Here is a 25604-nt window from a genome sequence, read left to right on the forward strand (position 1 = left end):
GGCGCCTGTGCTTAGCAGAGTCTGAGCGGCGGGCAGGAGGCAGGGCTTGGGCAGGGGGGCCTGTGTCCCGGGGCTGCCATAACAAACCACTACAAGCCCGATGGCTTGAAACAACACACATTTATTCTCTCGCAGCTTTGGAGTCCTGAAGTACTAAATCAAGGTGTCGACAGGGCCACTTTTCCTCCCGAGTGTGTAGGGGAGGATCCTTCTCTGCTTCTTTCAGCTTCCTGTGGCCAGACTCCGTCTTCATGTGGCCTTCTTTCTTGTGCTGTCAGACCTCCCTCTCCTTTCCCTTATTAAGACACCTGACATTGGAGTCAGGACCCATCCTAAGTCCAGGGTGGTCTCCTCTCAGGATTCTTAATTTAATGACATCTGCAAAGACTTTGTTTCCAAATAAGGTCACGGTCACGGGTATCGGGGCTGAGAACTTGGATGTACCTTTGGGGGAATACAATTCAACCTACTACAATGACCTGCAGGCTTAACTACACCCACCAACAGCTTCCTTTATGCTCAAGCAGAGAAGAGCAGATGTTTCTTTCTCTTCACGCCATCGCTTTGCCAACTGGGTTAGCGGCCAGGGCCCTCATCCGACGGCCAGCAGGCAGTACAGAAGCTGCCTTGCTCCCTCTCGTGCCAGCAAGCTGGCAACAAGTGGTGTCCTTCTTTGGCCTGGTTCTAGGATCAGCCCACGCTCAGCCTTGGGCTGGGGCCAGGCAGGAGCAGGGAGATGGTGCAATTCTGCTCTCTGCAAGACAAAGGGCAGGCCCTGCCTCCGGATGTGCCTTCTACACAGCTGGGAGAAGGAGCCCAGGCGGATCCCCAAAGATGCATGGAAAGAATGGTCAGCTTCATCCAAGTGCCTACCACCTTGGGGGAGAGTCCCACTCAGCCTGTGATGCCTGTTCTGCTGCCCTTCAAGCCAATGTGGGAGATGAGGTGGCACTTGCTCCAGAGCCCACACAATGCCCTGTCTTGCTCTTTGAACTCTTCCCCACCTTCCCTACTTCTGTCTTTCTACTCTTTTCCTGATTGCATTTTTCACCCTTCAAATATTTACTCACCTCGTGCTTTGTGGTTGCTCATGCTCTAGGTGCTGGGGGCATCATGACCAATAAGGGGGGTACTTGCCTTTTGGGGGGGGTGTTAGCTACAGTCTGACATGGACGCCTTCTCAGAATTGCATACTTGTCACCTCATTATCTGCTCCCTCCCCAAACTGTTTACTTTGCATAGCCCCCTTCCCCTGTGCCCTGACCTTGGCTAGTAAGGAATTGGCTAACATTCCTGGAAAAGAACTGATAAACTCAGTTGCAAAACAAATACTAGTGTTTTAGCAAAAGGGCTTAGAAACAGCTGATGACTCAGCCGAAGGAGAGAACTGTTTATGCTACAACTTTCAGGAGTCTCCATTGCCAGGGCTGGGAGCGGTGAGGCGTGCACTCTCCATCCTGTGGGGTTGTGTGTGTGTGTGTGTGTGTGTGTGTGTGTGTGTGAACATGTGCGAGAACGCAAATGGCATGATGGCAAACTGGATTTTTTTGGGCCATAGTAATGGGAATAAAATGAGGTCTATTTGCCCAGATTGTGAACAACAACAACAACAACAACAAAAAGAAGGTTACAAGAAAATAATAAATAGCACAAGATGCCTCCAGGTGCAGAAGTAGAGTTAGATCCCTACCTTATACCATATACAAAAATTATCTTGAAGTGGATCAGTCTTCAACAGAGATCTCAAACTACAAAATTCCTAGAAAAAAGTGTGACTATGAATCATCATGAACTTTTATCAAGTAGTAGTTTCCTAGCTGTGACCCCAGAACCCAAGTAGCACAAGGGAAAATAGATAAATGAGACACCACCAAAATGTAAAAGTCTGGGTTTCAAAGGACATGACTGAGAAAGTGAAAGAACAGCATGAGAAATGGGAGAAAATATTTGTAAATCATAGATCTGATAAGGGACTTATATCTAGAGTATACAAAGAATTCTTACAACTTAATTATTGAAAACAACAAATTAAAACCAGGAAAGAGGTCTTAATAAACATTTCTCAAAGGAGATTTGCAAAGGAAGAAGAAGAAGAAGAAGAAGAAGAAGAAGAAGAAGAAGAAGAAGAAGAAGAATTGCAAATGACCAATAAACACATGAAAAGATGCCCAGCATCATTATCCACCAGGGAAATGCAAGTCAAAACCACAGTGAGATACAACTTCACAACCAACAGGATGGCTGTCATCAAAACAACTGTTGGTGAGGATGGAGAGAGGATGTCACCCTCAGACACAGCTAGCAGGAATGTGAAATGATGCAAGCCCTATGGAAAACAGTCTTGCACTTCCTCAAAAGATTAAATATATAGTTACAGGTGACCCAGCAACTCCACTTCTAGGTGTACACCCAAAAGAAATGACAACATTGTAGATGAGTGTCCTTGGCAGCATTATTCATGAGCAAAAGTGGAAACAATCCAAATGTCCATCAGGTGGCAAATAAATGAACAATATGTGGTCTATCCGTACAATGAAATAGTACTCGACTAGCAAGAAGTACTGACAGCTGCTATAGCACGGATCAACCTCAAACACATGATGCTGAGTGAAAGAAGCCAGTCTCAAAAGACCACATATTATATGATTCCATTTATGTGGAATGTCCTGAACTGGCAAATCCATAGAGACAGCAAGTAGATTAGAGGTTTCCGGGCGCTGAGGTTTGGGGGAAGGGAGTGAGTGCTACCAGGGACAGGGGTTCCTTTGGGGAGTGATGAAAATGTTCTAAAATTGATGGTAGGGGTGATCATGCAACTGTGTGAATATACTAAAACCATGGACCCACACACTTGATGTAGGCAGAGTGTATGTCGTGTAAATTATATCTCAATAGTTACAAACACACATGCACACTCACGTGCACACGTGCACACACACACACACACGAGTGCCTTGCCCTTGTCTGTTGAGGCCTAGGAAGTCCTGGAGCTCCAGACCTTCAGAGCCAGTCTCATTATTCTGGGCTTGGCTTAGGATGGGGTCAGGGTCCAAGGTTTTTTATTTTTTATTTATTTATTTTTTTTAGGGTCCAGGGTTCATTGAGGTGGGATGGGATTGTCAGGCTTAGTTCTTCCAACAGCATTATTTAACAAGCATTTTGGAACCAACTGGTGGATGAGATCATGCAAATGCAGGAGGCTGACTCAGGTGCCAAGGGAAGCATTCCACAAGGAACAGCTAATTGAGGACCATGCCTTTCTCTCTGATGTCCCCACGCAGCTGGAGTGGGGCTTGGAAAGACATAGTGACCTCAGATACCCTACACCAGCTGGCCCTGGTAACCAGCTCCTCCTAGGGCAGAATGGAGCAGAGCCCATTTCTCTTTCTGCAGATGGTCAGGCAAGGACAAGAAATTTCCACTTTAGAGATTTTTCACAAAGAAGAGTAGAAGTTTGTATACTCTAGATAACTCGGCAACCTCCCTGCCTAAAGATAAGAAAATGTTCCAGCGGTTCAACTGAGATAGCCACCAAGTGAGCCGTCCATGTGGTCTGAGATCCTCCTTACTAAAAACATCCAACAAGTGTGTATTCCACGCTTGCCGTGTAGGGAGAAAACTCACAGTAGCATTATCACAATCAAGCATTAGGACAGCTATGCTTGCTACATTTGAGGACATAAAGATAAGACAGAGCTGTGGAGGAGAACTTGAAGCTAATGCTAATTAATAATGATGAATCAAATGGAAAGTCCAGAAGGGAGAAACAGAACAAGCGACACAAAGGACTCTGTGGCTGAGCATGCCAGCGTGTTGCACAGAGTTGAAGGGAAAACTCAGTGACTTAGAGGATAAATCAGAAGAAGATATTCAGAAAGAAGCATGGAGAGATGAAGGGATGGGAAATTCAGAGTAGGGAACATATCTGTATGGGGAGGGACAGTGAGAAACCCCAATGTGTGGGAGGCTGGAGTCCCAGAAGGGGGGATCGAAGAATGCTACAGAAACGATATTTGAGAAGAAAGTGGCTGAGATTTTCACCTGAGGATGAAAGTCACAAAGGCACAGACTCGAGAAACTCGTGAATCCCCAGCAGCATGAATGAAAGCAAGAGCGCACCAGCACGGACACAGTGGGAAAACCGTTAGAAACCAAAGAAAGAGGGACGCCTAGGTGGCTCAGCGGTTGAGCGTCTGCCTTCAGCCCAGGGTGTGATCCTGGGGTCCTGGGATCGAGTCCCGCATTGAGCTCCCTGCATGGAGCCTGCTTCTCCTTCTGCCTGTGTCTCTGCCTCTCTCTCTCTCTCTCTCTCTCTCTCTGCGTCTCTCATGAATAGATAAATGGAATCTTTAAAACAAACAAAAAAACAAAGACAAAGAGGAAATCTTAGCCACAGGAAGGGGGAAATATTTTCTTTCCCAGGAGCACTAATGAGCCTGACAACTGACTTCTGGACAGAAGGAGTGGAAGCAGGGTGAGAGTGGGATTGGACTGAAAAGTAACAGTTGTTGGTCTAAAGTCCTATTCCCAATGACACTATAAAAAATAAAGACTGTTTCAAGCACACAAAACTTGGGAGTGATTGTCGCTGGCAAACCTGCACAAAGTGAAAGTGATCCAGAGGGAAGGTCAGAAATGTGGTCAGGGGGATCCCTGGGTGGCGCAGCGGTTTGGCGCCTGCCTTTGGCCCAGGGCGTGATCCTGGAGACCCGGGATCGAATCCCACATCGGGCTCCCGGTGCATGGAGCCTGCTTCTCCCTCTGCCTGTGTCTCTGCCTCTCTCTCTCTCTCTCTGTGACTATCATAAATAAATAAAAATTTAAAAAAAAAAAAAAAAGAAATGTGGTCAGGAATGACAACATGGTAAACTGGGTGGTAATTCTAAACAAATAGTGCCTGTATATTAGAAAAATATGTCTTGGAAAACAGTTTGGAAGTCCCTCGGCATGTTAAACAGGGCTTCCCGTGTGACAGCAGAGGCAAGAGGGCCCCTCGGTGCCCCTCCCAAGTTCCTAAAACCCACAGAATCTGTGAGTGTGATAAAAAGATTATTGTTTAACTAGCTTAGGTTGCTTTATCATGCACAAATCATGAAATCTAGGGATACATGGGGTTCAGGTGTTCTGTAATCCACACATTGTCTTGGAAGTAAGTAAAAGTAACAAATAACATTTGACTTTGGTAAATGGAGGATGCGTGCAGTAATCCCTTGAGTAACCAGTAAGTAATAGTAAAGTGGGTGTGACAGCCGAGCTAATGGAGCAGGGGATGAAATTTTAAAAAGCATTCAATTAATTTAAAAATGGGAAGAAAAGGGCAGCCTTGGTGGTCCAGCAGTTCAGCACCGCCTTTAGCCCAGGGCATGATCCTAGAGACCTGGAATCGAGTCTCACGTCAGGCTCCCCGCATGGAGCCTGCTTCTCCCTCTGCCTGTGTCTCTGCCTCTCTCTCTGTGTCTCTCGTGAATAAATTAATAAAATCTTTTTAAAAAATGGCATGAAAAGAGAAAAACAAGAATGTAGACTAGGGAGGAAAAAGAAACCAGTGAAATGGTAGGTTTAAAACCAAATCCATATGTGATCACACTAGATGTCAATGGACTAATTGATCACTTTCACTTTGTGCAGGTTTGCCAGCGACAATCACTCCTAAGTTTTGTGTGCTTGAAACAGTCTTTATTTTTTTATACTGTCATTGGGAATAGGACTTTAGACCAATTAAAAGGCAAAGATTATTATACTGGATTAAAAAAAACCCAACACATTTATGGGAGAATAACTAAAATACAGGATCTTGATTTTGGCTCAGTTCATGATCTCGGCGTCGGGAGATTGAGCCCCGGGGTCAGCTCCATGCTGGGCATGAAGACTGCTTAGGATTCTTTCTCTCCCTCTCCCTCTCCCCCTCCTGGCCACACTCGCAGGTGTGCTCATGCCTTCTCTCTCTCAAAAAACCCCCAAAACACAAACAAAAAACCCCAAACCCCCCACAAAACCATCACATCAGACAAAGTAGACATTAACACATAGAGTGTTACTAGAAGTAAAGGCCATTTCAGGATGATCACTCAGTCAATTCACCAAGAAGAGAGAAGGTAAATTTAAAGTCTACAGGTTCCTAATAACAAAGCCTCAAAATCATAAAGGCAAATGAACAGGAAAAAGCAAATGCAGAATCATAGTGAGGAATTTTAACACATCCTTCTCAGTAAATGATAGAATAATCAAATTCTTTTTTTTAAAAAAAGATTAAGTTTATTTATTTAAATAAACTGAATTTTATTTTATTTTATTTAGTTTATTTATTTTAGAGAGAGAGAGGGTGAGTGTATGCCTAAGCAGGGGGAGGGGTAGAGAGAGAGGAAGAGAGACAGAGGATCTCAGGCAGACTCAGACTGGGGCTCAATCCTATGACCCTGATATCATGACCTGAGCCCAAATCAGGAGTCAGGTGCTCAACTGATTGAGCCCCAGGTGCCTCTAGAATAATCATATTCTTAAAAAAATCCATAAATAAAAGATTTGAGAAATATGCTTAATGATCATTCAGAGAACACCAACTGCAAAATACACAATCTTTTCAGGCGAGTATGGCCTATTTTTAAAAATAGGCCCCGGTTTAGCCACAAAGCAAGTTTTACTTTTGAAGGACTAAAGAACACAGAGTATTTTCTCTGCCTATATTCAGTTGTGTACTTAAGTATGTAATTCAGGTCCAAGTCCCTGCTCCGCTGTGTCGGGTATACTTGGACGCAAGCTCGAGCTTGCAAATAAACCCTTGTGTGTTTGCATCGAAAAAAAAAAAAAAAAGTATGTAATTCAGTGATGCTGAAAGTCAATGACAAAAAGCAAATCAGGGCACCCTCATATGTTTGGGCGTTGAGAAATATACTTTGAAATAACCCATGGATTAAAAAACAAATCACAAGAAAATTAGAAAATATTTTAACCCATGGATTAAAAAAATCACAAGAAAATTAGAAAATAAAAAAAAATCTCACGATGGATTAAAACCTGTGGGATACACTAAAGCCATGACTAATGTGTTGCCTTCACTGAAATACCAGAGACAAAGAAAGGCTGAAAATCAATGAAACGAGCATTCACTTCAAGGACTTAGGGAAAGAGCAGCAAATTAACTCTACGAAAGTAAGAGGAAAGAAACAACAAAGATAAAAGGAAGCAATAATGAAATAGGAAGAGAAACAAAAGAAACATCACTCCGGATGCTATAGACACGGAAAACAGAACGCGAATGTTAGAGACAAATTCTGGTAACGCATCTGGGAAATGAGATGAAATGAGCACTTTCCAGGTTCCAAAAACACAGCTCCCAACAGTGATGCAGGAGGAAAAGTGAAGATTTGAAGAGTCTTGAAGGAATCGAATAGAATCCATGATTAAAAAATCTTTTAACAGAATAAGCTTGTGGACTCAGATTCTTTTACTTTTTAATTTTTTAAAAAAGATTTTACTTACTGAATAAATAAGAGACATAAATAATAAATGAGAGACACAGAGAGGGAGGCAGAGACACAGGCAGAGGGAGAAGCAGGCTCCCTGGGGGGAGCCCAGTGTGGGATTCGATCCTAGGACCACGGGGTCACTGACACCCTGAGCCGAAGGCAGATGCCAACCGCTGAGGCTCAGATTGTTTTGTGGGTGAACTTTTACCAAATGTTTGTGGACAAGCAGTCTTAAATCTTGCACAGACTCTCCCGGAAAAGAGCAAAGGGTATATTCCCCCCCCTTGTTTTAGGACATGAGCATGATGTTGATGCCAGCATGCGGGGTGGGGGGGAGCATCGTGGGAGAGGGCAGCGGGGCCAGTCCCGCCCGTGAACACAGGTGAGAGAACTCTCCGCAGCGCGTCAGCAGACAGGAGCCAGCCAGGTAAGAGGGAAGAGGACACGTCACAAGCAAGCTGGCTTTACCGTGGGAGAACAGGCCCGGGGAACGTGGTCAAGTCAGCGTGTTGGGTCACACGAACAGGGACTTTCAGCAAACACGTTTGATGGGACTCGACACCCACTCGGGGCGGGAGAGTCTCATAGACCTCCACGGAGGAGGGGTTCCCGCGCCTTAATAAGGCACATCTGTGGAAAACCCACCGACCACCCCTGTAACTCCAGGTGAGGGTGGCAAGCTCTGTCCTGGGGGGCGAGGAGTCCACGAGGACGGTTATCGGGCCTTGCTCCAGGGGCTTGGCCGGCAGGTGAGGAGGGGAGCTAAACACAAGGCGTGAGGATCTAGAAAAGGGGGACATGAACCAGCCGTTCATCATTCGCCGTTGAGTCGCACAGAAAAGCCCTAAGAAGGTGCGGATAAGGATTAGGGCTCGCCGTCGAGGCATGAAGGGTCCAGACATGCAACCACTGCACCGGCAACAAACGGAACATGAGATTGGAAAACAAACACTGGGTTCGTTATCCCCGTCCCCGAAGCCACTGCCTTACAAGCTCAGCGTCATCCACAGCTCATGGCTTCTCACGACCCGGGTGCTCCTGCCGGCCTCGTGGGCTCCCTGGCTGGGTTCGCAGCAGGGCCGGGGCAGGTGGGACATGTGAGTCTAGGTCTCAGGCAAGACATGCAGCCTCTGTGCCAATAAATCCATGGACGGCTTCTTGCCCTCCAGGAAGCAAACACCAAGGCAGGACTGGAAGCACACGAGATTTATAATTATAAACGTTTATAGTTGGGCACAGTCAGGTGGAGGAGACGCATAGGGCACCATGTGTGGGACTCTGGGGGAGGCGCGTCACCTTCCAGCACCTCCCTGGGCTCACCAGGCTGGAAGCTCTCCCAACCCTGTAGCTCGGGAATTCTTACAGAGGCTTCTTCATCGCATAGACACATTGATGAAGCCACTGGCTAGTGAATTCAATCTCAGTCTTTTTCCCGTCCCAGGAGGTGTGGGCGGGGGTGACTTTGGTCCCTAAAACTTCAACCTTCTCATTGGGGTTGGTCCCAGGTCAATGCAGCCCCTGTGCTTAGGAGCTTTCCAAAAGTCTGGAAAGTCAGTCTCACTGACATCAACTCTGGTGTGGTTGAAAGAGGCTTATTATGATGAAGAACAGACACCTCTATGGCTCTTATCGCTTAGGAAATTCCTAAGTGTTTAGGAGCTCTGTGCCAGAAATGAAGATTGAATATACATTTCTCTCTTTTTAAAAGATTTTATCTATTTGTTTGAGAGAAAGAGCAAGAGCGGGGAGTGAGGAGAGGGTCAGGGGGAGAGGGAGAAGCAAGTTCCCCGCTGAGCAGGGAGCTCGTCATGGGGCTCGATCCCGGGACCCCAGGGTCATGACCTGAGCTGAAGGCAGTCATTTCACTGACTGAGCCCCCCAGGCTCCCCCGAAATACACATTTCTTATTGTCAGCTCACAACATCACAGGGCCCCAAACAGACCCCCGCACGTACAGAGCCCTGCAGAGCTCTGGACGAAGGCGAGTCTTTCCAGAGACCACAGAATGACTGGAGGACCTATATGATAAGAAATACAACCTGCCCTCTTCTCTCACGTCATAAACAAAAATGAATCCAGCTGAGCTGCAGATCTGAAGGTGAGAGGCAAAATAGCCGCGCTTCTAGAAAATAACCGGATGGAGCATTCTGTACGTTTGTGCCTTTGGGGTAGGGAAATACATCCTGAAAAAGACACAAAAGTGCTAATCATAACAGACAAGACTGATGAATTCTCCTGCAGCAAAATCAAGGGCCACTCCGCATGGCGCAGAGAGGAGCTAACAGGATTCTCGAAGTATTGCGAACTTGATGGAAATGTCAGTGCTGCCTATGGAAACCCATGGGACACGGTGCAAGTCATTCTCGGGGAGACATGTATAGCCTTGCTGCATTTATATGAAAACAAGAAGGGCTTACAGATAAGTGAACCACACTGTCCACTTCTGAAACCAGAAAAAGAACAACAAAATAAATCCAAAGAAAATAAGGAAAGAGAATAAAAGCAGAGGTTAGGAAAACAGAAAATGAATTCCCCAAATAGAACAAAACCAAGGGCTGGTGTTTTGAAAAGACTAATAAAATAGACAGCCCTTCAGCACAAAGCGTCAGGAAAACAAAAAAAGAAGACACAAATAAACAACATCGAAATTAAAGAGAGGACGTAACCAAGAGATTAAAAAAATATGACCAGGAAGGACTTAATACCCCACATTTGCAAACCTCACTGAAATGGACACTTTTCTAGGGGCACATTTATTGGCAAAACTGGCCCAGGAAGAAAGAAAAATCTGAACAGGCCGAAAACCAAAAAGGAAGATGACATGTTAAAGACTTACCTCCAGAGGTATCTGGAATTTATATATCTGCAAGAAACACACACACCACAACTACATGTGACAATTATCAGCTAAAAACGTAGGAGAACATCTTTTTGACCGTAAAGCAAGGACAGCCCTCCTCAGTAGGAGGAAACAGCCAAGTCATAGAACCATGTTAATAATTTGACCATATTGAATCCAAAAATGCCAATCCTACGAGAAACACCAGCAGCACACGGGGGGGCCTGGGTGGCTCAGTTGGCTAAGTGTCTGCCCTCCGCTTGGGTCATGATCCTGGGGTCCTGGGATGGAGCCCCCCGCCCACCGTCGGGCTCTCTGCTCAACGGGGAGCCTGCTTCTCCCTCTCCTTCTGTCTGCTGCTCCGCCTACTTGTGCTCTTTCTCTCTGTCAAATAAATAAATAAAATCTTAAGAAAAAAAAAGAAAGAAAGAAAGAAAAAGAAAGGAATGGGCAACAACTCCCAACAGGATTGTCTCAGGAGGAAGAATTCGTTTCCAAATGGCTGGCCAGCATTATAAAAGCAACGTCATGTTAGAACAGAGACAACTGTGTGCACCCATCAGGTGAGCAAAAAATCTGGAAGTTAAGTACTATCAGTGCTGAGAGGTGTGCGGTTGTGCACACCTAGCCGGTGTGGGAAGAGAGTCAATGCGAGAGCCCCTTTGGACCAGCTCCTTAGTGGCTGCTGAGTCTGGAAATGTGGATGTGATTAACTGTTAGGAACTCTTGTGTTTTTATCTGAAAAGGAAAAAAAAAAAAGAAAGAAAGAAAACCACTGTGAGTGCCCAAGAAGGTTTATATGCAGACATTCATTTTAACATTTATTTTTTTAATTTAACTTAATTTTTAGGGATTTTATTTATTTATTTATTCATGAGAGACACAGAGAGGCAGAGACATAGGCCAAAGGCGGACGCTCCACCACTGAGCCACCCAGGCGGTCCTCATTTTAATATTTAAAAAATAAAAGCAAACACATGCTTTCTGTGTAAATGTCCACCGATGTAGAGGGGTAAGCAGACAGTGATGTGTTAAAGAGGCAGCGTGTTTAACAACAGTCAAAATGAACGTGTCAGAGCCACAGAAATCAGCATGGCTCGATTTCAAAAATATGGCTGTGGGGGGAGGGGGATAAAAAAGCAAGATGCAGAGTAATCTGTACAACATGATGCTATTTTATAAGACACGCACAATGTTATATAGTTCCAGGTGCATCCACGTGTGTGAAAGTACTTCACAACATCTGGAAGGACACAGGCCCGACTGATGAGATTGGTGGAACACAGAGGTGGCTCTGAGGGACAGGAGGCAGGGAAACCAGGAGGGCCGTGGTGGGTTAAGAGGGACATTAGCTCTATCCGCAGCACTTTACATTTCCCAAAGGAGAAAATGGATGTAACGAGTGTAGGGACCAGGCAAGGGCAGGCATCCCAGGTGTGCCACTTTACTGTCGGGTAGTGAGCGTGTGTCCTCAGACTCGAGAGGCAGGCTCGGTGCAGGGGAGCGTGTCCTGTATTTTGTCTGGAAATCCTACAAGGTTAAGGTTTGAGGGGGCCCAGCCAGATCTTAGACGGGTCTGGAGTCCCAGCAGGGACCGATGTGACCTCAAGGCAGACATAGGGACCTCCAGGTTTGACCTGATCCCCAGGGAGACCGGGAGCTGCAGGGTTTGCCGGGAAGGCAGCAAGAGGGAGCCAACACAGAGGCCACGAGACCTGCTCTTCCCTGTCCCCCTAGACCAGAGGCCGATGCTGGGCGGATGCATAGAAAAGAGAGACTTCGGCATAGTTGCTCCCCCCAGAGACCGAGCATCACCTAAGGGCCGTTTAGTGTATCTCTAAGAAGTACGTTTTGATTGTAAGGATGAAAAGTTTATTTATTTTATCACGAAGCTACAGCTAAGTGCTCGGAATAGCTGGTTAAGTAGGACTTCACATCGTCTGTGCTCGCCTGGTCACGGCTGGAGGGAGCTTTGTGGCCCTGCTCCCCCTTCTCCTGGCCAACTTCCCAGGGCTTTGCAGTCTCTGTCCTCCCCGGGGACCACTGTCTCCTGCTCCACACGTCTCCTGCCGCGTGGCTGGGGCTCAGGTTCCACAGCCTTAGTCATCACCCCACGCTTGGGGTTTATGGAAGCTTGGGGCCTCCTGAAGTTCAAAGTCTGCAACCATAGTAAAGAGGCCCACTGGACTGGGCTTGGGCAGCAGCTGCCGCCCAGCGCCGGACACTCCCAGCTGCACAGAGGGCTTTCGGAGGCGGGGGAGGAGAGCCTCCGGCTGGCCCAGCTTGGCCCTGTGGGTCCCAGCCCTGCGTCTGGCCTCCTTGAACTTTCTGCTTCTGAAAGAGGAAGTCAACTATCTCCATTTTGACCTCGACCTCGGTCTGTACTCGCTAACTGATTAAATTCTTCCTTGGAGCTTATCTCTTAAGTCTGGGTGAAAGACCCTGCGGGCATAGCATCTCGTGGTGGGGACCTAAATTACCCCCTCAAGCCACGAGGACTGCCCTGAGTCACCAAGACCCCGTGACTGACCCCAAGACAACGATCAACCTGACCTTCACTGCCCACCTGCACGTCTCCACCCACCTTTGTCCCACACTGTCCTTATATAAACCTAGAAGTGTTTTCAGCACTTTGGGCACAGTCTTTGAGACGCTGTGCTCATGTAGGGGAGGCCTCACTGGAATAAATTCCTTTCTCGTTTCCCCATGACTTGTCTCTCTGCCTGTGGATTTTGTCAGTGGCATGAGGCGGAGCCTGGTCTGCCTGGGACCCCCGGGGCCAGGTGCTCGTGCACCTCTGCACCCCGGCTACACTCCCCCCTGCTCAGGCCTCCTTGTACCACATTTACTGTGAACTGTTCCCAAGATGCAGGGGACGGGCCACCTGTGAGAAGCCTTCAGGCCCTGTGAGTTTGGGGACACCACAGCTCCTGCAGAGCGCAGATTTGGGGTACAGAAAAAATTCATGCCTCAGTGGAGTACGATGCATCATCTACCACATGTCCCTGCTGCTGTTGTGTGACTCCAGTCCCTGTCTCTATCAGGGGGTGCAGATGGTCTCTCTAGGGGTTCAGTGATCTCCCCACCCCCACCCTGCAGAAAAGCTGCTTCTGCCTCGGCTTTGATATTCATTTCAATGCTCCTCATCTGTACACGGGTCTCCTATCCTCTTTGAACTGGTTTTAACATCTGCGCGGTTGCTTCGCGGATTAACAAGAAGAAAGACTTCATCTCTTGTCCCTATTTACACCTGAATGAGAATTAGGGTTTCATCTTTTCCTGAAAATTATCTTTTTAAAAAAAGATTTTATTTATTTATTCATGAGACACAGAGAGAGAGAGAGAGAGGCAGAGACACAGGCAGAGGGAGAAGCAGGCTCCCTGCGGGGAACCCTGATGCAGGACTCGATCCCAGGACCCCGGGGTTACGCCCTGAGCCCAAGGCAGACGCTCAACCGCTGAGCCCCCCCAGGCACCCCTGAAAATTATCTTTGAATAGGGTTAGACGACCCGAGCTCAGTCTCACTGCTGCAGCTTACTGGCTTTGTGACCTTCGGGCTACGGTTCTGCTGCAGGAAGGGGTTTGGTGGGGACAGACAGGGATGCTCCGAACCGGGAATGCAGCGCAGCCGCGGCCCCGCCCCCGCAAGGCCCCGCCCCCTCAAGGCCCCACCCCGCTTAGGCCCCGCCCCTCACCGCGGCCCCGCCCCCAGGCCGTCCTCCGACTACAAAGTCCGGGTCACCCGGGGGGCGAACCCAGACCGCAGGCCGCGAGTCCACAGCCGGACCGCGCTCTCCCTCCGTTGGGCGGGCCAACCCCGCGCTTGTGATTGGCCGGCGGCCGGAGGCGGGGCCGGGCTCTGGCCTGTGATTGGCTGCTGGTCGGAGGCGGGGCCGGGCTCGAGCTTGTGATTGGCCAGCGGGCGGCGGCGGCGGCGGCGGGCGCGGCGTCGTGATGGAGGCGGCAGGGCCCGAGCCCCGGGCGGCGGCGCGGCTGAAGGCGCCCCCGACCCCGGAGGAGGAGCGGGAGCGGCGGCGGGCGCGGCGGCGGCCACGGAGGAGGTGGGCAGGGGCGACGGGGGCCGCAGTGGCGGGCGGAGACCGGGCGTCGTGCCCGCCGCCCCGGGGTCCGCGCGGAGGCGGAGGGGCCGGCCAGTGCTTGCCCGCCCTTGCTGGGCCGGAAGGGGCCGGAGGGGGCCGGAGGGGCTCTAAGCTGGGGGGTCTCCGGGAGCAGGTGGCTAACGGCAGGAAGGGTGTTCCGGTCGGGGGAACCGAGTGGCAGAGGCTCAGCGGCAAGACAGGGGCGGACGTGCCCTCCTGAGCCCGGGCTTGGCTTCTCGTTGGCGCATTTGCTCCCCTGGAGGAAGTCAGCAGCACCTGGACGGCCTTCCCGGAAAGAGCGTCCCTAACTTTGTTAGATCCCTAGGGGTGAGACCAGGCGCGTTTCAGGCTGCACGGGAATGGGAAGCACGTGGTTCGGGCTGCTGGGGAAGGTGTTCATCTTTGGGGAGGCATGTTGCCTTGGCGTTCTCCGTCCTCAGGGAGGAAGAACAGGTGCAGAGGTCATCTGGTACCCACGGCAGGTGTCCAGACAGGTGTGGGGGCGGGGAGCTGAAGGTGGGGAAATCATGAAGGCAGAGGGAGGAGCAGCGTGGTGGGGTGACATTCCAAAGGAAGCATTTTCCTTTATTATTTATTTATTTTTATTTTTATTTTTTATTTTTATTTTTTTATTTATTCTTTATTTTTATTTATTTATTTATTTATTTATTTATTTATTTATTTATTTTTATTTTTTTAAGGAAGCCTTTTCCATAGTACTTCTACTTTCAGGAGATTCGAATGTCTCACCCCTTCCACCCACCCAGGGAGTTTCAAGATCCCCCTAAGAAAGGTCCAAGGAAGTGGCGGTCGAGGTTGGGCGATCTCTAGAGCATTTCCCACTCTGAAGCCCAGGGCCGGTATCTACAGCAGCTGCAGTGTCTTCTTGCGTTCTAGTGATAATGGTTGTCTTAAAAAAATTTTTTTTTTGAGGATTTTATTTATTTGAGAGAGAGCACGCCCAAGCGTGCACGAGCGGGGGAGTGGCAGGCAGAGGGAGGCCCCGACTCGTCACCGAGCAGGAAGCCGGATAATGGGGGCCTCGATCCCAGGACCCTGGGATCACGACCTGAGCTGAAGGCAAATGCTTAACCTGCTTTGTTGGGTCCTGAAACTCTTAGTTCTGTGAGTTTTCCAACCGCTTGGCCCCAACAGAACCTATGGACCTTATGAAGTATAACTTAGGTCTCCACAGGGTGACGTCTGGGGGGGCTGTGGCAGAGGGTTAGGGGTTTGCTCATAGGACAGGGGAGCGCTGTGGAAGGCCCCGCCGTGTCGCTAACACCGGCTGCTGTGGGAGGATCAGCGCCTACTAGCCTCTTAGGTTCAACGCAGTATTTCCATAGTCTGCATTCAAAATGTAAGTCGGAGAATAACGCCGCCTCCCCTCTGCATGACTAGATGGGGCCTAGTCCATTTGCTTGTCAGTGTTCTTTTTCTTCATGCTTTTACTTAAAAAACCATGGGATCCCTAGGTGGCTCAGCAGTTTAGCACCTGCCTTCCGCACAGGGCGTGATCCTGAAGTCCCGGGATCAAATCCCATGTCGGGCTCCCTGTGTGGAGTCTGCTTCTCCCTCTGCCTGTGTCTCTCATGAATAAATAAATAAAACCTTTAAAATATATATATATTTATATAATAATATATATATATTATTATTATTTTTAAACTTCTCTTTGCTTAGAATTGAGGAGGAGCAAGAAGAAGCAGTGTTTCATGATGTGGTCAGTTTTACCCCGGATCCTCTGCCAGGTGAGAAGGATGGAGGCTCTGCACGCTGTCTCCGAGTTCACTCTTGGGGCCTTGGGGTCAGGCCCGCCCCTTCCTGTTCTTGTTTTCCTCTCTGTTGTCAGAGCATCACTAGGGACCCCACACTTTCCATCTATTCCTCATTGTTTCCTCCCCTGACCAGGTAGATATTATGACAAGGACACCACCAAACCCGTCAGCTTTTACTTCTCTTCGCTGGAGGAACTCTTGGCGTGGACGCCCGGCATGGAGGACAGCTTCAACGTGGCCCTGGAGCCCTCCGAGTGTCGGCAGCCGCCTCTGAGCAGTGAGAGGCCCCGGACCTTGCTGTGCCATGACATGATGGGCGGGTACCTGGATGACAAGTAAGGCTCTGCGAGGACATCGTCCCATGTTAATTTTGTGGCCTGTTTTCCTTGCCCGGGACGGGGATGGAGGGGAAGGAGGGAGGGAGAGCCATGTGGCTGAGAACACTGGCTGGGTGGGGGAGTCAGGAGACGGGCCTCTGGACCACACTGCCCTGACTGGGCGAGGAGCACGGGCCTCCTGTTTCATCTGTAAGAGGACGCGGGCCAGGTGAAAGCTGGTGCATCTTGCAGCCCTGAAACCATTGGCTTCCGGGAACCATGTGCCCTTGAAATCTGGTAGGCGGGGCGGGTACAGCAGTGGGCACCCTCTCCACACTCCTGGCCCCAGAGCGTGGTCCTCACCAGCTCTGGCTTCGGATGTCCGCTGTGACACTCCCGCGCCTCCAGAGTTGGTGTGCGATCTGCTCAGAGGTCTTAAACGTCTATAAAACAGTCTTGGACGGGACGATAGATGGGAAGGCTTGAGTCAGGGCCGGCCACCAAGGGCCAGGCAGAGGCAGGTGGTGACGTCTCGGTTGTAGCTCATGTGGTTATCAGCCTAGGCCGTCCTGGAGGAACTGCGTTAGGGACCAGTGCGGGGACACCAGGCCTGGAGCTTTTGCACAAGCCCTTGTGCTTGTCTTTTCTCCTCTCTTGTCCTTGTTGAGGCTGAAAATGCTCAGCCGCCAGGTGCAGTGGTGACTGCCGGCTGGGTCTGGTGAGGATGTTTCCCTGAAGACCTCTGATCTACTGGCCGAGGCGTAGTCCTGCTTCTCGCTCCAGCCAGCAGCATCTACGCCGTGCCTGGTGCCCAGTGAGCTTCAGTTAGCGTCGCTGGCCAGGACTGGAGAGAAGCTTCACCGGGGTCCCCGTGTCCTGGGTCCCGACTGCTCTGTTTCTTGCGCAGGTTTATTCAGGGTGCGGCGGCGCACAACCCCTACTGCTTCTACCACTGGCAGTCTATTGACATCTTTGTGTACTTCAGCCACCACACGGTGACCATCCCCCCTGTGGGCTGGACCAATGCTGCCCACAGGCATGGGGTCTGCGTGCTGGGTAAGACCCCAGGGCTCGCCTCCTACTCAACCAGACTTGTTAGCACACCTGACAGGTGAGCCAGTGACGAAAAAGCTTGGCCTTTGCTTCTGAGTGAGTAGAGCTCCTCAGCGGGGGCTTTCTTGATAGGTTAGGACGGGCGAAGCAGACTTCTGGAAGGGGCCAGGCCACTGGGTCACTGTCCTAGCCGAGACAGGGCAGCCACAGACAGTAGGCAACGGATGGGCGTGGCTGCGTGCCAGCAAAACTGCAGTCATGAACCCAAGCGGTGGGCGGCTGTGGCCCACAGGCCGCAGGTGGCTGCTCCGTGGGCAGAGTGGTTGTTTCCCAAGCTTTCTTCCCCTGCACCTGAATCTTTTATGGCCTGTTTGGCACTGATTGCCGGGCTCTGCCCGCAGGTGGTTTAATTCCCCAGCTCTCCGGGACAGCCGAGAATGTGAGCGGGCGAACAGCTTGCTGGCGATGCAGTTGCAGGAACCACGCTCTGCCAACTGCTGGGTTCACCTGACCTCGTTTCTCTGTGTCCTGCCAGGGACCTTCATCACCGAGTGGAAGGAAGGTGGGCGGCTCTGTGAAGCCTTTCTGGCCGGGGACGAGCGCTCCTACCAAGCCGTGGCTGATCAGCTGGTCCTGATTGCCCAGTTTTTCCGTTTCGATGGCTGGCTGATCAACATCGAGAACTCTCTGAGCGTGAGCATAGCCTCCCTTCCGGTGCTTGCCCAGCCCAGCCCGTGGCCATGTGCTGTCCCTCTGCTGCTTTCCTCAGCCTCCCTGTTAGGGCAGCAGGAGCCGCTGCTCGCCTCTGAGTTAGAGCCGGCCCAGATTTCTGTTATTTCTCAGAGACATAGAATGTTCTCCGGCGCTGTGTCCAGACACCTTGGTTGGCTGAGCTTTGCCTTGGTGCTCCTTCAGGCCGACAGCTCTCCCTCCTCCGTCCGGCTTGCTCGGGCTGTGTGTGTGGCTTCCCCTCACGCTCTCTCCCCTTTCATGGCGTTTTGTCTTTCCTTGATTGCTGCGCCCATGTCCTTCCTGCTTCAGAAAGAAGGACAGTTGGGGCGCAGGGGGCTCAGGTGGTTGTCTGACTCTTGATTTTGGCTCAGGTCATGGGACCGAGCCCCAAGTCGGGCTCCGTGCTCAGTGTGGAGTCTGATTGTCCCTCTGCTTCTCCGGAGCACTCTCTTCTCTCTCAAATAAATAAAATCTTAAAAAAAAAAAAAAAAAAAAAAAAAAAAAACAGAAAAAAGGAAAACGAAGAAAGGAAGGATAGTGGGAGATATCTGGCTGGACCCTCCCCTCAGCGTCTATGGGTTGGGGGGCTCCAGGGACCGCGGCTTATTTGGAGTATGTGTTTGCTTCTGAGATGAAGCATCCTCCTGTCTGTCCTGCGCTGGGCACCTCTCGTGACAGGCCCACGCCTCACCGAGGGTCTGCTCTTCACCCCCCTCCAGCTGGCTGCAGTGGGGAACATGCCCCATTTCCTCCGGTACCTGACCGCTCGGCTCCATGAGCAGGTCCCCAGAGGCTTGGTGCTCTGGTACGACAGTGTGGTGAGCAGTGGCCAGCTCAAGTGGCAGGACGAACTAAACCAGCACAACCGGTGAGCCGGGCAGCCCTCTGGGCGGAGAGGGCGGTGGGAGTGCGGCCTGCTTCCAGGGCCTGGCACAAATGACCACCCCCGTGGGAGAGGGCAGGGGTGGGGTGCCTGCTACTGGCCGCCCTCAGGTGGGACTACGCCAGGGGTTGGCACTGCGCCGAGGGCCGTAGGCCGTGCCTCCCCGGCTGGGGCCCTGCTCTTCGGGGCAGGCTGCGTTCTGGTCCTGGAGGCAGCTGGGTCCGGGGTGGAGATAGGATGGGAGGGGAAGGAAGGGGACGGCCCTCACGGCTGGTCCTCGCCACCTTGCAGGGTCTTCTTCGACTCCTGCGACGGCTTCTTCACCAACTATAACTGGCGGGAGGAGCACCTAGAGCGGATGCTGGGGCAGGCCGGGCAGCGCCGGGCGGACGTGTACGTGGGAGTGGACGTGTTCGCCCGTGGCAAGGTCGTGGGAGGCCAGTTCGACACGTACAAGGTGCGTGGTGGCCCTCGAGGCTGGGGCAGGGGGGGCGGGCTGCAAGCCTTCCATGGCCTGGTTTTCTCGGGGACTTTCCGTTCCCGTCTGCCCTCAAGGGAAGGAAGAGGCAACATTCTTTCCGGAGAAACATGGGTGACCCGCCCGGGGCCAGGCTGTGCCCCGAAGCCCCAGCCTGCAGCCGCCCTGCAGTCAGGCGGTGCTTTGTACACAGGTGTTCGCGGGCAGAAGCACCTGTTCAGATGCCTGCCTCCGCTCTAGCTAGTGGTCGCCTCTGCCGGGCGGTTTCGACCGTCGGGTGGGCTCAGGGAGCTCGGGGCTAAGGACCAGGTGAAACAGCCAGTTTGGGGAAGTGCTGGTTTAATACCAGCGGGGTTTTCTCCGGCGAGGCCAGGCATGTCGGCAGCGAGGAAAGACAGGAGGGGCGGCCGGGGCTGAGGCGCCCGGTGCGGGGTCAACAGGGAGTCCGCTCGGCTCCTGGGCTGCCAGGCCTGCCCCTTCCCCAGGGCCACGGGGATGTTTTTGCTCATTAATTAAGCTCTAAGTGAATAAATTAATCCAATAACTGAAGATTCTCTCCACCCGCGGTGAGTCTGCTAACGTGACGACGGGTACAGCCAGGGAGACCCATGCAGCCTGTGGGCGCTCCCGGCCCCCAGAGACCCCTGCCCGCTTGCAGCCCTTCTGCCCACCGCTGCCCCCCTCGGAGCTGGGAGGGAGCCTTGGCAGCCAGGCTCGGCGCTTCCAACTTACTGAGAAGGGGGGGTCCCGGACTTGTCTCCGTAGTCGCTGGAGCTGATCCGGAAGCATGGGTTCTCGGCGGCTCTCTTTGCACCTGGCTGGGTGTACGAGTGTTTGGAAAAGAAGGATTTCTTCCAGAACCAGGACAAGTGAGTCCTGCCTGTCCCAGGGGCTTTGTGATGGCTGGAGGGGGGAGCTCTGGTGATTTCTCTGGTTTCCCAGGACATGTAGGGCAGGCTGAGGGCTCAGACGGAGAGAAGCCAGCCATCGAGGCTGCTTCCAGGTGGTGTGTGGGGGGCCTGGCAACCAGTTAAGCAGGAAGGGGGCGAAGGTTGGGGACCTTGAGGGTCCCCCCAACTGCAGACCTGCATCTCCGGCACATCTGGCGGGGTAGCCCCGCTCCCTGGGTGGGACGCAGAGAGTGACCTCGGGGGTCCCCTGCATGTTCCTCTGCAGGTTCTGGGCTTTGCTGGAACGCTACCTGCCCACACACAGCATCTGCTCTTTGCCCTTTGTCACTTCTTTCTGCCTGGGCATGGGCACGCGAAGAGTGCGCTACGGCCAGGTGCGTGGGGTCCCGGGTGGGCCGCCCTCTCTGACTTTGGTCTCTCCCGGGAGAGGTGGGGGGCTCGGGTGGGGGGGCTGGCGGCCCCGGCACTCCCTCAGGCGGCCCCATCCTTCAGGAGGAGGCGGAGGGGCCCTGGTACCACCCAAGCGCCCAGGAGATCCAGCCGCTGTTCGCAGAGCACAGGCTGGAGGGGGCCGGGCGGGGCTGGGTGAAGACGCACTGCTGCCTGGCGGACGCCTGGAACGGGGGCAGCTCCCTGCTCGTCCGCGGGCTGATTCCACGCGAGCAGGACCACGTGGCTGTGAGGTAGGTGAGTGCGTGGGGAGCGAGGTGCGGGGTCCTGTGCTTGCTCTCTCCCTGGGGAGCACTAACCTGGGCGGCTGGGCCGCAGCGGCCAGAATGAGGACGGGCCACAGCCCAGGTGGCCTTTGGGGTAAAGAGCACAGAACCTTCAGTTCCTCCCCTTCCCCATTTTGAGTGTGTGATGCAGTAGTGTTAACTGTGTGCACATCACCGGGCCACGGGTCTCCAGAACTTTCTCACCGCCCCCACAGGACAGCTCCCATCCCCACCCCTGCTGTTTCTGTGGGCCCCTCTCCTGAAACCTCTTCTCAGTGGAAGCCCATAGAATTCCAGGACCCAGAGTTGTCAGCCACGGAAGGATTGGGCCGGGGTGGGGGCAGGGAGGCCACCCCAGCCGCGCACACCCTGAGCTCAGGAGCCTCCCCGTTCCTGGTGGGAGGGGCCATGGCCCGTGGGACCCGGAGCCAGGGGTGGGGGGCTTCTCAGCCGCTCCCGCGAGGCCGCTTACCCTGGGCCTCCGCCGGCAGGTTATTCTCTCTGCAGGTCCCCGTGCCTCCCCAGATTTTCCTGTCCTTGGTGTACAAGCTAGAAGGGGCTTCGAATGTCGGGGTGGCACTGGAGCTCACCACAGGGGATGCGGGTAGCTGCCACGTCGGCAGCATCTCGACGTTGAATGGTGAGGAGTAGGGCTCTCCTGCCTCCTGCGGGCACCCTCTGCTTCAGGGACACCTCGGGGAGGAGGGTCTAGAGGGTGCCCCGGCCGGGGGCGGTGCCCGGACAGGGACAGTCCCCCGTCAGCTGAAGCCTCTGGGCTGCAGCCCCTGCTGGGCAGCACAGTGGGGGGCTGAGGGGCTCCCCCCCCGTTCTCCTGCCCCCAGGGCCTCAGCCTGTTTGGCCATGAGTGCCTGGCACCAGCGGGGAGTCTAGTGGCCCCCGGGGCTCCCTCGGGTGTGGACACCTCCCTGCGTGGGTTCCTTTGGGTTCTCCTCATTCTCAGGTCTCTTCCCCTGGCAGAGACAAGCTCGAGGCACAGTCCCCGACCCCTCCGGGTGCCCCCTACCAAGCTGGCCCGATGGGTGCACCGCTGCAGCCAGCAGCTCCGTGGGGGCTGGGTCCAGCGGTGAGTCTCCAGCAGGGGATGGCCACATGGGGGGCTCGATTCAGGGGCCCTTGGGTGAGGAGCCCCAGAACTGGGGGGCTGGATGAGCCCTGGCCAACACCCCCCACCCCCCCAGGATTCAGGAGCCCTGGGACAGGAACCCAGGAAGCTGCTGGGAGCAGTCACCGTCGTCCCACCTTAGGTTCTTCCCACCGGCCACAGGGTCTGCCTTAGGATGGACCTTCCTGCCGTGACTTGGGGCCTCTGAGCTGCCAGCCTTGGTGCTGAGCTGAGGGGGGCTCCCCACGACTGATCCCACTTGTCCCCTGCAGCTGCTACAAGGTGAACCTGCGCGACTGCCTCCTGCGAGACCTCTTCGTTAGCTTCGCCCGGCCTCCAGGCAGCCGGGAGGAGGAGAGCTTCGTCTGCCGCCTCGGCGAGGTCCAGGTGAGGCTGCGGGCGCCGCACTGGGGCCGGGCCGAGGTGCCTCCCACCACACGGGAGGCAGATGTGCCTGGAGGGGGGCCGCGGGGATGCCGGGGAGGGGGCTGCAGGGACGCTGCGAGGGGGCTGCAGGGGTGCCAGGGAGGGGGCTGCAGGGGGGCTGTGCAGGGGTGGGCACCCTAAACCCCCTGCACACGTGGGGACCGTGGCGAGCCTTCTCTGTCCTGGCAGGTGGTGGATGCCAAGAGCCTGCTCGCCCCGCTGCCCCGGGTGCAGGCCGTCACCGTGTCCCACGTGCGCTGGCAGCAAGCCACCCCTGAGGAGGAGGGTTCCCCTGCTCGGCTCCGGCTTGGCTGCACCCTGCACTGGTCCTACCTCCTCTCCCCCATCCGATGCTTCCGGATCCACTGCTGCGCGGGGACTGACGGTGGCGCTCTGGGCGGGGGGCCGTCGGGGCCGGAGCAGCCCGCGCTCCTGGGCCTGGCATTTGTCAACCAGTATCGGATAGTGGACCTGGTGGTGGCGGCCGCGGGGCCCAGCGGGGACGGCCGCGTGGAGTTCCTGGTGGAGCCTGTCCCCAAGGAGGGGTTTCTGGTGCCACGGGCGGAATGGGGCAGGGCGGCCCTGCTCTACTCCATGCCCCGCACGGATGGGGCGTTATGAGCGGAGCGGGCACGAAACCCAGAGGCTCCTGCCTCAAGGCTCCGGCTACTGCGGCACAGTGCAGGAGGCCCCATGCGTGGGAGGCCCCACGCGCAGGAGGCCAGGATTGGGGCTTTGTCGTCGTGGACGTTGGTCATAGGAAAACCAAGAAAGTGTGTTTGCCGGGCTGGTAACTTCCTGAGGTTAATGAACTCTTCTAATCCCTGCCTGGAGCTTGGGTTCCCAGGTGGGGTGACAGCATTTGGGGAAGCTAGTTCCCCTCAGGTCCATGAAGGGGGTTTCCTAGTAGGCTGCGACGCGTGGGCTCCACCAGCTTAAATGGGACCGGAAGCCTCCGAGCGGGCCCGGGAGACAATTCCCAGGGTGAGGGCTGAGGGCACAGGGTGCCGGGCCTGGTATCCCGGGGACTGGCCCGCTTCCCCTGTGGACGGGGGGGCCCAGGGCCGGGCTGGTGCAGCTGGCACCTCCCCCAGGCCAGGTGGGTGGCCACATCCCAGACCCCCGTGTGGGGCTGTCTGTCCCAGGTTACTGTCCCCATGAGCCGGAGCCACTCGTGGAGCCTTCCCATGGCCCCGTGCCCTCCGGATCTCTTCCAGGTGGTTGGTGCCCGGCCCGGCCCGGCCTGGGCCTGGGCCTGGGCCGCGGGAGCCCTGGTGGGGGCCCTGCCTGTGGCTCCTCCCAGGGCTGGGGTCCCTGTTCACGCAGGTGCTTTGATGACCCTCTCCATGGGGCCCCTTCCTCTCTTGCTTCTCGGCCTTCTTGCACTTTCCTCCCCTCTGCCTGTGCTGAGGCTGGCGGGAGGCTCTACATGGGGGGGGGGATGGTGAGGGAGCGGGAGACGGCTTCTCCAGCCGCACAGCCCCCTGTTGAACCTTGGGCCGCCGTGCTGGCTTCCTGGCGAGGGCCGGGGGGCGCCTCCACTCGCAGCCTGGGGTACCTGCCCAGCTCCTCTCCTGGGCCCAGCCGCGTCCCTCGGGCTGGGGGGGTCTCATCCCCGGGCCTCACAGGGCCGTCAATGGGGGGTACTTGCCCACTGCTCTGCCCTCCACCTGCGCTGTGCGAGGGGGAGCGGTGCTGAGGGCCAGGGCACCCCAGCTGGGGGTCACACCAGGGCTGGCCTGTCGCCCCGGGTCCATGGGCTTGGTTGTAGGCTGTAGGGAGGGCAGAGGCCACCAGGCGGCAGTGCGGTGACACCGCCTCTGCCGGTTGTCCAGAATTCGGGATTCAGAGAGGTGTTGGGGTGGCCCGGTTGAACGGCAAGGGGAGCGTCGTGCCTGTCACGGTGGGACAGGGCACGTGGCCGAGCCAGCTCCGTCTGGTGGGGAACGGGTTTGGCCAGCAGCAGGGCGGTAGCTCAGGCGGGACGAGGAGGGAGCCTCTGCTGGCCAGCTGGGACAGACGGGCCACCCGCACCCAGGCTGGCCCTGAGGACCTGGACAGCTCAGCAGACCTGGGGGGACGTGAGCCGCTGCAACTTGGAGCTGCTCACGTCGTCGTGCTCTGGCTTTGGACCTTAGGTTTGCCCTGAGCCTCTCCTGCTTGGTAGTTCCAGGGGGGCCGAGGTGGGGCTCCTGGCCCTTTCCTTCGTGTCCCCAGAGGTGGGGGCCGGCGGGGCTGGGGGCTGGGAAGCCAGTGGCTGCTCTTCATTCGTGAAGCCTGTTTGCTTTTTTAAGTGCAGTTTCCCCCAAATACCTTATGCAGAGAAGGAGGGAACATTCATAGGGCAATTATTTTCTTACAGTCTGGCGGGTGGGGGGGAGCAGAGCGCGGTGTGGGGGGGGGCACCCAGCCCCGTGCCCCGCCGCCTCCGTCCCAGCCCCATGGAGAGCAGAGGCTCGTGGGCAGTAAAATCCATGTTGGCGCTTAAGCCCGCGTCCCTGCAGGGGGGGGTCCTCGCTGAAATAAACCACCCGATGTGACACCTGAGGAGTCAAGCGGGCGAGCTGTGTTGCGGACGCGGCGCCTCGGATTCGGAACCTGGCCCAGCGTCTCCAAACCCAGGGCTTTTAAGCTCTTGTTTGACTTCTGCTTTCCTTTCCTTTTTTTTTTTTTTTTTAAGATTTTAATTATTTATTAGAGCCAGCTCGAGAAAGAGCAGGGATGGGGGAATGGGGAGGGGAGGGAGAAGCAGGCTCCCCTTAGGGCAGGGAGCCCGACCTG

At 54.2% G+C, this 25604-nt stretch overlaps 1 protein-coding gene across 5 annotated transcripts; it reads left to right on the forward strand.

Moving 5' to 3' along the window:
• Window positions 1-14086: 14086 nt before the first annotated feature.
• On the forward strand, window positions 14087-23631 carry ENGASE (endo-beta-N-acetylglucosaminidase). 5 transcript variants are annotated; one of them, XM_077854477.1, is made up of 14 exons: window positions 14087-14367; window positions 16090-16157; window positions 16318-16519; window positions 17409-17557; window positions 18090-18247; window positions 19006-19154; window positions 19461-19626; window positions 20413-20516; window positions 20824-20932; window positions 21051-21241; window positions 21766-21914; window positions 22253-22358; window positions 22670-22784; window positions 23013-23631. In XM_077854477.1, the coding sequence occupies exons 1-14, from the start codon at window positions 14261-14263 to the stop codon at window positions 23442-23444; spliced, it is 2205 nt and encodes a 734-aa protein (XP_077710603.1). In that variant the 5' UTR covers window positions 14087-14260; the 3' UTR covers window positions 23445-23631. The 5 variants fall into 5 exon arrangements, with proteins under 5 accessions (XP_077710603.1, XP_077710604.1, XP_077710606.1 ...); XM_077854480.1 differs by having other exon boundaries at window positions 14350-14367; window positions 16322-16519; XM_077854481.1 differs by lacking the exon at window positions 14087-14367 and adding an exon at window positions 14578-14733 and having other exon boundaries at window positions 16322-16519.
• The last annotated feature ends 1973 nt before the right edge of the window (window positions 23632-25604 follow it).

This window comes from Canis aureus, chromosome 16 (genome assembly GCF_053574225.1).
Source record: "Canis aureus isolate CA01 chromosome 16, VMU_Caureus_v.1.0, whole genome shotgun sequence".
Lineage (NCBI taxonomy): Eukaryota > Metazoa > Chordata > Mammalia > Carnivora > Canidae > Canis > Canis aureus.

What these genes read in the sequence shown, in the direction of transcription:
- ENGASE (XM_077854477.1), top strand. Translation starts at nt 14,261, where the DNA reads ATGGAGGCGGCAGGGCCCGAGCCCCGGGCGGCGGCGCGGCTGAAGGCG. An exon ending in CGGCGGCGGCCACGGAGGAG is followed by an intron (nt 14,368 to 16,089) that starts GTGGGCAGGGGC and finishes CTCTTTGCTTAG; the next exon opens with AATTGAGGAGGAGCAAGAAG. An exon ending in GCCGCCTCGGCGAGGTCCAG is followed by an intron (nt 22,785 to 23,012) that starts GTGAGGCTGCGG and finishes CTGTCCTGGCAG; the next exon opens with GTGGTGGATGCCAAGAGCCT.